Consider the following 12,041-nt stretch of genomic DNA (forward strand, 5'->3'; position numbering starts at 1 on the left):
CGGATCGGCGGTCCCGGCGACAACGAGGATCGCAGCGACGCTGGCAACAGACAGACGACACGAAAAAAGACAAGAGGCAATAAAAAGGTACATGGAAGACACGTATAAACATGTGCGTTCGTTGGGAGACTATGGTGGACTCACCCGCCAGCAACCAGGATCATCTGCATGTTGCATGGAGGCGGCCTCTTTCTCGCTTTTTCGCAGAGGGGGCAGTCCGGAGCGGTGAGTCCTCTAGTTTCGCATGCGGTGACAGAACATAGCTATAGAGTGGTAACTAGAGACAGACAGACGGACGGAGAAAAAAAAGGCGGCCCTGCTTAAAGTATCTTCGCCTGGACGTTTCCACCGAATCGTTGTACGTCGGTTACGATAGCGATGGGATCGAGCGTGGAGAACAACGGCATGCAAACACGCCACGAGAACAAGCGTTTATTTCCCAACGCGGGACGATCCCCCAATTCGCGGGGAACTCGGAACAGTTAAAATTGCATGGTTTCGATCAAGTTTAACGGCGGCGTCGTCGAATCCTCGAAACCCGGCGAAACGGGAATCATTTGTTTTTACGAGACCGTTCTCCCGATTCTAACGAAACGAACGATAATAAAGTCGGGATCCCACCGCCAGCGTACCCGTTAGCCGGCATCCTCGATCCGTTTCCATCGTTTATTATTCACCGTGTTCGCGTCTAAGCGCGCCTCCTCGCCGTCGACGCCAATTTTGGAGCACCGGGCCGGTCGGAACCGTCGTATATTTTAAGCAGGGTTCGGAAAAAGGAGAGAAAGATATAGACAAGTAGTGAGAGTTTTAAAAATACTCGCTAAAGATACACGATTCTATGGTATAGTGGCGAGAGAAAGAGACTGTCAGAGATAATCGAAACGGAAAGAAGTGGAAGTAAAAAAGAGATTCTACGTAGAAGTGGGTAATTACGTGTGGGCGGATCGTACGTGTGTATACGTTCCGTGACAGATCGACCTTGAAATCCGCGGCTATCGAGCACCGAGCAGTCCTCGCGGGGGCCAACGAGGAATATCGTTCAGGAATTTTGCCAACAAACTTCTTTCCCGACGACGAGGTCGATCGCTCTCGATAACGAACGCGCCGCGAGAGCTTCCACGTTTTTTTTCGTGAACGCGACAGCGCCTCTATTATGCAATAATGACTTTTTTTTCGTCGCGAAAAGACTAGCCCGGCGAACAAGTTGCTCGAAACGCTCTGGGGGGGGAAAAAACGCCGACAACGGAAGAAACACTCGTCGCGCGAACAATAGGAACGTTCGAACGACAACCCGAATAATAGAGGCTCCTCTCGCTCCGTGGTACGCGAGGCGGAAGGCGAGGAATCGTCGAGTCAAAAATTCACGGCGCCCCAGTCATCGACGGGGGAAAAAAACAAAACGTGTAACCGACGTTTTCGGTAAAAAAAAAAAAATAAAAACAGAGCGAGTACCCGTTTCCGCTCGCGAGGACGTAGAGGGTCGATTTGACGCGGAACGATCCAGACGCGTGCGATGGATACACAGAGCCTGTTTCGTAACAGGCGACGCGATCGAAAAGGCAACAATTTAACACGGGAAACTGAGCAGAAACCGTCGCGGAACTGTTTTTTTCATTTTTCGGAACGACAATTTCGACGGTGAGAAATTGCAATAATTTGGAAGTTTAGCATTTATTGAAATACGCGCGCTGCGATTCGCGTTTATGTTTTGCGGGGTAATTTGCGACGGATCGCGATTAAATTAGACATGCAAGAAACGTTTCGTTTCCGACACGAGAATAGCTCCGTGGCCAAACAACTTCAAACGGAACGTTAATCGGGAAATTTTTGGCGTGTAGTAGAAAATTCCAAGTTTTTTGCATTTCTATTCCGATCCGCGTTATTTCGAGCACTCTCTATCGATGTATCGCTTCGATGGTATTAAAAGAAAGGCGTGTGCCGATATTTCCCCGTACACGCTGTATACAGGGTGGTCCATGCAGCCGTTTCAGTGACACCGTTATTAATGCACTAACGAGAAACTGCCAAAGCAGAAAAGTAAATGACTCGATAAGCATTGCGTCCGTAAGACCTTAAATTTTTTTCAAATTCAACGATGCATGTGCAATCGAGAATCGCATTGCTATACATTCAGAAAAATTGTTAGTTCTTGGGATACATTCAAGAAATATCTTTATCGAAGAAGATGCTCCGATAACGTTTTTTTATCGTTTTCTGCGCTTAAACTATCTGTATTTATCGGTGTACTTTCCAGCATCTTCGATAAAGATATTTCTTGGAAATAACTCGAGGACTAATAATTTTCTTGCCACGACACCTTAACAATTTTTTACGTAGAACGGAAATACTTAAAATAATTTGAAAGGAATCTGAGGTCCTGCAGACATGGTGCTCTTCGATTTACCTTTCTCCTCTGGAATATTTTCGAAAATGCATTAATAACGAAGTTATGGCCTTAGACAGTTGCATGGACCATCCTGTATATCGTGCTCGTAAACGTTCCGAACGGCATGCGTGTCCCGAGGATATCCAAAGCAGTTAAAAAAGAAAAAGTGCTCCTCGGAAAGCGTACGCGGACGTTTACGACGAGGAGCAAGAGCAGCAATACTTTCAACGGTCGAAGATAAAACGATTCGGTATAAATAATTAGGAATACGAAAAGAAACTTTATCGCGTTTCTTTATTTTCCGGTAAAATCATTGCCATCCCGAGCAGCGTATCAGCTGTTACGAAACAAGGCTGTACGCACGCGCGCGTGTACGTTTAGTTGTTTGCGTACGTGTGTGTGTGCGTGTGTGTGTGTGTGTGCGTGTGTGAGCGCATAGTAGCGCAAAATAGATAGAATAGAGAAGAGAAAAGTACAGTGGCTAACTGGCGATGGCCCAGCAGATCGCCGTGGCGGCCCGCACTATTGTACCTTCCCGCATGTTGCGTTTACTACCACGAACCCCCGTGTGTCCCACGCACGTCCTAGGACAGCCGGTGGTGTGTGTTAGTTATGTGTGAGCCACTTACGAATATTCGTTCACCCACTTAAGTCACTAGTCACACTCGGGCGCACTGTGATCGCGCGTGGCATTGTCGACACGGTGGCGCTAAGGCGAGTCCACGCGATCGGCGGATCGGCGTAACGCGACTGGTCGGTCCGGCAGCCACGGTCAGCTGATCGTGTCGCGCGCGCCACGACGGCTCGTCTGACTCTCGACGTGGAGGGCCGTCGACGGTCGAATTTCCCAGGAAATTACGGGGTTCGCGGCGACGAGACGCGGCGGCAGCGGTTACGACGTAGAGAGGGAGAAAGAGGAGCGTTTCGGCGGATATCGAACCGCGGCATCGGCCGGTGGGTTCGTTTCATCGCGCCAGGCGAGTCCACCTTAAACAAGGACGTTCCACGGATCGCGGATTTCGAACGCGGCCGTCGAAGGCGAGCACACCAAGGACGCGGAAAGGATTCCAAGACGAGGGACGGCGGGCGGTCGGGTGGGTGGTTTCCGCGAGAGGGTGGGGACGAGGAGCGGAAGGATGGCATGGAGGAGGGTTGAAGGGGGCCGCGAAACACCGATAAAGCGCACCGTCACGCAATCATTTAATTTAATCGCGGCCAGGACACGAGTTCGCCTCGTGTTGCCCGCGTTCGGCTCGTCCTCGTCCTCGTCCTCGATTTCGCTGAGCCTGCGACCGGCCAGGTTAACGGACACTACGCGCTCGGGAAGCCACGGAGGCGCGTGGATCGACGACGGGGGGCTGGACGGGGGATGGACGCCGAGGCGGGAAGAGGAACGCCGAGCGGAACGGGGCCGAAAACATTTGGCAGAGTAACGCGTCACATTTTACAGCCACTGGAACACCACTGCCACGCGGTCGGTCGATTCGATTAGCGGCGGTACACCACCCCGCGAACACCCGCCCTTTTACCCTGCACGAGATTCGTTACGCTCCATCTATTTAGAGTCCTCCTCCCTATCGTGGCCACGATTTAACCGCGAACGATAGACGGGTCCACTTTCGCCTCGCGATCTCCGCGACCTGAACCGCGGAACGACGGACGATCGGTTGCACCGGAGTTCGACGATCCGGTCTCGCCGCGCCACCGATCGAAAACAAAGGGACGGGACGAAGGAAACGTGGACGAGCGGAGAAGAAAGAGAAAAGAGCGACCCTCGCGTATGGACGACGACACCGCACTCTCGCGCACAAAAGACGACGACTCGCGAACCGGCGGGCGGATTCACCTCGAGCCACGACCACGTTTCCCCGCGTTTCGTAGGTTTCTGAATCGTCGAGCCGGACGTGCGTGTCGCGAGACTCGCTCGGATACCAGAAAAGGACGAAACGACGGCCGAGGAGCCGCCGCCGGAGGGGCGAAAGGATAGGAGATGGAGGGGTTTGGGGACGAGAGGAGGGAGGATCGAGGAGCGATCGCGGAGGGGGAGGTAGCCGGAGGAACGCGGCGGGAGAGGGCAGAAGCCAAGGGGTAGTACGAAAGGGACAACGAGTAACGAAAGGGAGGAGGAGAAGAGGCGCGTACGAAGAACGGCCGTTTAGACGGCAACGATAAGCTCGGCCCGCAGGAGATAGAGAGTCCCGCCAAAGCGACGAGGCGTTTGTGCGTTTACACGGGGCTAGGTAGAAACGGAGGAGAACGCGTAAGGTTGGACCTGGTGGGTGCAGGGCGGCAAAGGACAGTGGAGGTGCCAAGCTTGCTGCCTGGAACCGCCACGGCGGCGCCACCCTCGCTGGAAAATCTCTCCTCTCTCTCTCTTGATTCTGCTTCCTCCCACTATCCTTTCCATATCGCGCCCGCCCTCGGGCCCTCTCCGTCTGCTCCGTTCCCAGTTTTCGATCCTCCTTCTCCCGCTGTTGTCGGTCAGCCTCCGAGGAAGGGACGGGATATCGAGGGTGGGGTTTTCGTTGGGCGGGTAACGTGTCCACGCTCGCTCGATCCCCGTTACGCTCGTAGTCGCTCATTCGGTTTCTATGTTTGAGAGATCGGGGTTTAAGAGACGCGTTCGTATGCGTCGAAACGGGTTTGTGCGCGAGCGCGCCCGATGAGTGCGCCTCGTTCTATGAACGGCACGGCGTACGGGGTGGAATCCACCACCGGTTCTCTCGTCCACCCCGCAGCACCGCCTTCGCCGTGCTGCTCGTGCGTGGGCTTTCCAAGTCGATATCTACCTCGACTCGACTCGACTATTATCCTCCGACACCTTCCTCGAATCTTCCTCTCGGGGATTTACACGCGTTCCCACGGAACGATTGCTAGGATCCGGCTCGATTCGGTGGCCAGCGAGACGCGAGGATTCGAAAGGTCGCGACGAAGGGTGAGACGCGAGGAATGAATGGGTAGCGTAGCTCCGATCCAAAATGGTTCCCTCGAATCCGGATAAGCGAGTTAGGACGATCGTCTCCCCCGAGAGAAAACTAGCCTCGTAAATCCCCGTCGTTCTCGCGTGGCTGGACATCGATCGGCGAAACGTACACGGAAATCGAGTGAAAAGGATGCTGCCAAAGAAGTTTGGCCACTCGAGGCTACCAAAGGACGCGTTTTTCTCCGCGTCGAACCAGTTGCGCTCGTGTTTTATGCTGACGCCGGAAATAATATCGATCCGACGTTTTTCGCTCCAACGAACCCCGGTCACCGATTACGATGGAACTTTTCGTACCAAGCAGTTTCCGGCGAAGAAAAACCCGGTTGGTCCAATATCTCGAAAATTAGTCTGTGTGTCAACAAACGACGTTTAAAGGCTATAGCCTGGCCCAGTTGTCGGGAACACCCTGTATATATGTAGGTGTCGATCGATAATAATAATACAGCCCCAGGATATTAAAGTTGATCAAAACGTACGTTTCGCCCGTCGGCTTTTCGCCTCCCCTCTCGGAATAGAACGAACGAGGTAGGAAAATTTCGAGACTCTGGTGTGTGTACCGAGTTCCAAGTGGATGGATCGATGGCCAAATAATGGACAGGCTCTGACGTATCGATGCAAATCACCGTGTTTATTTTGCTACGAGCATTCGGTCGAGGGTCAGCGGGGTCTCGCGACGTCCGTGAGCTTGCCAACGAGCATCAGGGACGCTCGAGGACTCCCGGAGTTTCGAAACAACCGCGGGAGAAAGTTACGTAAACGATTTATTACGATTCCGCGGACCGGCGAATCACCGGGATTCCAAGCCGGTCGATTCGATTTCTTTGGGCGGTCGTTTAAAGAGTCGCTTATCGATAACGCGTTCCGACGTCGCGATTACTATGCATACGCCGCGAATGGCACGGTCGTTCGATATTACTTCCTCGATTGGACGTTAAACGAGGGCACTTGGCGCGATAGCTCCGTCGATGCCACGATACGCTGCGGGCATAGCGATTCTTCCCGAATACGCGTTATTCACCAAGCACGGTGAACCCTGAGAAATTGTTTTACCGATACGTCGATACCAGGAGCAGATCGAACCGGGTTTATTCGTTCGCCAGCATCCTTATTAGTTCGGCGAAACGGTGGTCCGAGCGCGAATAGTTTCGAAACGGCCAAAGTTCCGTTGGAAAATAAAGCGCGAACGATCTTGGTAACTACGTGGAAAGTACTCGGAGTAAGTAGGTTAAGTCATCGGGCACAATTTTATCGTCTTATTGCACGGGACTGTGGAGGAACGTAGCGTCGATCGTGGCCGAAACGGACAAATTCTGTGTGTCCGGGGTACGAGTTCCCGTGTTTACCGAGCTTCTTTGACGATCAGTGCCGGTATCGAGAGCCACCGATATCGACGATAACAGGCACCGAACGCGGCAACCAGCTTGAATCTAGGACACGTGGAAATCTTTTATCTGCTCTGACCCAGACCTAATTCAGGATCCTCGGTAATCAGACCCCGGCCCGCGCGAGGCGGCTCGATGGCGTGGTTTAACAGCCCTCTCATCTGGTTCACGGGAATGATCGATACTCGACTAATCGACGGCCGGCCGAATCGTTTCGATCATCCGAGCGGTAATTTTCGGCCTCGGCAGCTGCACCCTTGCCCCGACCTAGGCTAACGCGCCTCGTAATTCCCAACGCAACTGCCCGTAATATCGTTTGACCTAATCGTGTGATCTTGGACGCTGGGCGTACGTGCTTCGGTCACCGGGGACGATTAACGACGCCCCGCCCGAAACCTGCTCCTTCCGGGGCCTGGAAATCCCGCCAAGAAGCTCCCCTGTTCGAATCACCGTCATCGAACAACGAAGAGCTTTCCTTGGCCACGGTTCGAACGAGAAGAGAGATCAAACCCAGACTTAATTAACGTTACCAGGAGAAAGGGGAGATCCGGACATGTTCTCCAACGATAAACGGATCTCGTGGAGTCCGTGTCGTTTCTGGAACGAACGTGGAAATCGCTCGACGCGACGTCTGCTGGAGAGCTTGCGAAGCTACGAGGGAGCTTTCGCGTCGATCGCAGACACCTGTTTTACCAACCTGTACAGGAGTCGCGAGAAGCTTCCTGGAAAACGCGCAACGCGCTTTCGACGGAGCTTTTTTAAATTCTTGTTTCTTACGTAAACCGGAGATCTCTGTTTCAAGTATGTTAGAACTTCCCTTCATCCAACAAACTACACGATAAATGTTGTTAAATCGCTTACACCGTGTAACTAGTTACCGAAGTCAGGAGGTACTTATTAGTGGTTACCAGACGCAGAAGCTACTTGTAATTAGCGCTTAATCGCCGACGCAACAATTCTAAGGCGAGTTAACTAATGACACTAAAACGATTCGACGGAATGATGATGCTGAAACCGTTCAGAAGCACAAAGGAAGGAATTTCCTTCGACGCTGATAAAATAACGCTCGCTGTTATATGGATCGTATATCCCGGATGTCGGCCGAGTCTTCGAGATGTAAACGATGTTCAAGAGTGTTTGTATACCCACCGACTTTCTTTAGAGATCGATAGCCGATCGGTACTTAACCGAGTCCGGCTCGTAAGTTCTTTATGCCAAGTTTCGCGATTACTCGTTATCGAGATCAACACAGTTTCAGAATCCTAATTTATACAAAATTACATATTATCTTTCTCTTTCGATCCAAGCACTCATGGACGCGGTTTACAATCAGAAGCCTCGAACCACGAGTTTCAGTTAGGTCTTTGGTGCAACGAAATTCCGCCCTTAGGCTGCGTCCTAACCAGCATCGTACAGCGACGAAATCGCTCATGGTGTACGATAATTTAACGACACGACTACTGGGGATTGATCTCGAACTGGTCAACGTTGGACGGATAATCCGTTGTCTGTTTTTCGTCGATCAGTGGTATCAGAGTCGCTGTACGACGCGCAATTAGGATGACGTAAATGCAGCCTTACGTCGACTGTTAAGCAGAAGGCGCGAACGAATGAGACTAATGCGGTTCGCTAAAGCGCAAAGGGTAAACGCAGAGGTAACAAAAAAATAAGCGCGTTGTTGCGTGTGTGTTACTGGTCACCGCTTCTTGCGCCGTGGCAACTGATTACGGTGGTCACCCTGTCCGCCCGGAAGTATCACCAACAAGAACAACAATTTCTCGATCCAGTTCGTCATCTTCTCCGGCGCATACGAAACCTCCCCTGAGCTGATGTTAGGCAAGACATCGCGTAAAAGTGTTTCGTGTTAGCCGCATCTCGGCTCGGAGCCTAAATTCAGAGAGGAATCCTTACAGACGGTCAGCTTTCACGCCCGGAATTAACGTAAACAGCTAATTGGCCCTAATATCGCGTTCTTCGCCGTTCAACCCTTCGCGTTCCGATTCGTTCCGACAAAGCGAACAAAAGAAGCTGTATCGTTAAGCATCGACGTCGAGCGGTTATTAAAATTAATTTGTCGAGCGTTTCGAGCTGACAGAAGCGGTTCGAGCGCGCGAAAAAAGAAGCTGCACGCTCGAATTCGAACCCACTCGAATTTTTATCGATCAGCCCAACTTGTCGAGCGTTTCGAGTACACCGACAGAGCTCTACTTTCGGCCCGCCAGCGACAAGTAGTCGAGTCCGTCTATAGTCGGACGAAAACTTCTATCAACGCGTTGGCGATCATCCATCCTGCTATAACAACTCGTATCACCGATATTAGCCCTTAAGTGGACTCTCAATCTCAATTGAATTAGTTTACTTAATATTGATTTTTACCAAATTGGTAAATGGATATCAACTTTCGAGAAAAATTAATTCGCAAGTTCAAACGTCAAGAGGAATAAGTTTGGATAGTTTATGCAGTTTACAATCGTTTAAAATGAAAATTTTAGTCTTGCAGTAAATTGCACGGTTTTAAGAAATAATTTTCAAATAACTACATCGACATATATTATACGATATTAGTTTAAACTTGTGAGGGGGGCAATAATCCACTTAAGGGTTAAGAGCAATAATAAAGCAGCGATTCGTGACCAAAGACTTTCGAAAGCAAAACTAGTCGGACCGCAAAGGGTTAATCCGGTCGAAAAACAGACCGCCTCCAGTATTTTTAATCGCGGCAGAGAACAGAGACAATCGTATCGCCTCGAGCTCACCGACAGGCCAGACAAAATTAATCGAGACGAACGCTACGCGACATCGATTATCCGACGAGCATCGGTCCCGGATACCGAATTTTCGTTCGTCTTCGCTCCGTGCCTTCCTCGTTGCTTGCAATTATTTCGACAAAATTGGATCCCGCGGCTTCCTCTTTCAACGTCCAAGGATTCTCTTGCAAGGATCTAAGCACGCTCGCTGTTCTTTTACGACTTCTTTTCGATCGATCCAACGACAAAGGTGTGGTGGAATCGAAAAGAAGTCGCGGAGAACGCAGACGTTCGAAAAATACTTGGCACCTCGGTGTTTTCGGCGAGTCGTTAAGAAATTCACGTCGTTTCGTTCAAGCTGCATCGTTCTACGAAACGAATTTCTGGTAAGTTACGCGAATCATAGAGACTTAACGTTTTTTAGAAATCTAGTTTGGGGATCGACGTTAATTTCTCGACAACTGTACGCCTCTGTTCGCGAAATGTACTGCGAGTGGTACTTACAAGTAGAGTGCGCTCGCGACGAATACGGTAAAAACCAGGGAATACGGCAGACACACGTAACAGATGCCGATGGAGCGTAGAATAATGTTGCTAACCACGAGCAAGATCACAGAGTCCAAGACGAGGGCACTGAAACCCATATCACACTACCAGGACATTTTAAATAGTCCCACGGAAAGTCGTCATAGCACCGTCTGACCAGCGATTATGCACAGAGCTCGCAGTCTGCCAACCACGCACGAACGTTCATGGTTTCGTTTTGCAACGTGATTTTCTAAAATAAAAAAAACCCCCGAGAATGGAGAAAATTGTCTCAACGTCCCGATGTGTCGATCGAAAGCAAAAGTCAACGACGACTCGAGCGCGAAATATCATTTCAGATTCATTTTTTGAGCTTTACAAAAATCGATGATTCGGATTTTGGGCATCGAAACGAGCGAGATTCGGCGAGCGGCGGTGAAATTACGAGACCTGGCGAGCTCCGATGCATAAACAGTCGTTGAAAACGAGGAACGAGACACTGGCGATACGTTCATCGATATGTGAACCGAGACAGATCTTCAACGACAGCGAACTGAAGCCGTGCATACGACCGACCGCTAACTACCGTGTCTGCAAAGGCTCGAAGAGTAGTATTGGTCCGACCGATGCTACGTCGTGGTATTTTCAGTGACGTACCGACGTTGTTGACGTTTACTGACTTATTGACGATTTATTGTTTTAATAAATCGGTAAGAAATTCCATCCGTGGGCCGAATTTAAAGGGAACCGCTCCGAAGGAGAAAGTAATTAAAGGAAATTGGAAGACCCGGTGGTAAACACCGTCCGACAGTCGCTGAAAAACCGAGAGCAATAACGTCACGAGCGTAAAGCTGCCGCGACCGAGCATTAGGCTCGTTGTTGGAGGAAAAGCACGGGAAAATGAGAATCCGAACGCGGGGAAAGAAAGGAAGGGGCCAACGACGAGCAACGACGAGCCTGCCTCAAAGGCAACGGTTTACAATACAAACGCTTAAAAGGCTTCAGAAAGCTTGTAACCACTGAGAAGAAGTATCACGGCTGAATGAAGGATACCGTTAAAAAAATGGGCTTGTGGGAAACATACTTAGGTAACGCTGAATTAGGGTTTCGCTATCGTTCATGTCTCGCCTTGACGAGAAATTAGGACCGACAACGAACGAGGCGCGAGAATCGTTTACCGGGGACACGTTCCGCGATCAAATAAACGTAATTACGCGTAAAATCCAGTTTACAGCATTTTTCTGAGAAATCGTATTGGGGAAACGAAAGGAAGAAATTAGCAACGTAATGGTCCGTGGTATATTTGAAATAGTTTTCAAGAAACGAAGGGATGGAACTCGAAAAAATTAATTCTCAAATTGAAAAGAATGATTTCTGATTTTGATATACGATCAAGGTGTTTATAGCATTGTTCTGGGAAATTAGCAACGTAACGGTCCGTGGTATATTTGCAATAGTTTTCAAGAAACTCGAAAAGACATGAAAAGGGAATAACCAAGCGTAGAAATACTTTTTGGATCCAAGGGACGATAGGCAACGACGCCCCAATTTGCGTGGTTCCATTTTTCAGCGGATTCGAGACCGCTGGTCGACACTGACGTCGTAAATTCAATCTCGAGGCACAAAGGGCAAATTAAATCTTTGAAGGAACTCCACCCTGTGCCCCTTCTGCCTTATATTTGTGCAAAAAGTCGGTCACGCATCGCGAGGATTGTCGTGGATCGCGACTGTTGCAGCGCGGCCAACTATAGTCGGCCCGTGAAACGCTGTTCCACTTTATACGCCACGATTTGTATTATTAATCCCGCCGTCTCCCGTCGCTTACGCGAGTAACTTCTGTTCAATTTTCAATTATCGGCCATTCTTCGCAGCGAGGAACGCCTCGCGACGTTAATCTCCCGTGGAAATACCGCCTGAGTCGATCAGGTTCGATCAACGGATCCGATCTCGGGGGCTTACGCGGAATTTTAAGCATCAGCGTACCCTCCGGACCGAAATTTTCAAACTTTTCAAATTCG

The 12,041-nt window shown here is 50.2% G+C and overlaps 1 protein-coding gene across 5 annotated transcripts in view; it reads right to left on the bottom strand.

Annotated features, from left to right (window-relative positions):
• Positions 1 to 12,041, bottom strand: part of LOC122395313 (potassium voltage-gated channel protein Shaker) — a 147,988-nt gene that overhangs the window by 84,186 nt on the left and 51,761 nt on the right. Inside the window, exons 1-2 of one of the 5 annotated variants that reach the window (XM_043392758.1) lie at positions 2,918 to 3,148; positions 145 to 234 (exon numbers count right to left, since the gene is read on the bottom strand). The exons of 1 other annotated variant lie outside the window; for it this stretch is intronic. In XM_043392758.1, the coding sequence (XP_043248693.1) occupies positions 145 to 170 (26 nt within the window). In that variant the 5' untranslated portion in view covers positions 171 to 234; positions 2,918 to 3,148. Of the gene's footprint in view, positions 1 to 144; positions 637 to 2,917; positions 3,149 to 8,451; positions 8,946 to 12,041 lie in introns of those variants that run through there. 3 more of the 5 variants (XM_043392754.1, XM_043392756.1, XM_043392759.1) reach the window with 3 other exon arrangements.

The sequence above is a fragment of the Colletes gigas genome, unplaced genomic scaffold, assembly GCF_013123115.1.
Source record: "Colletes gigas isolate AHSC1104 unplaced genomic scaffold, ASM1312311v1 Colletes_gigas_Sc00005, whole genome shotgun sequence".
Classification (NCBI taxonomy): domain Eukaryota; kingdom Metazoa; phylum Arthropoda; class Insecta; order Hymenoptera; family Colletidae; genus Colletes; species Colletes gigas.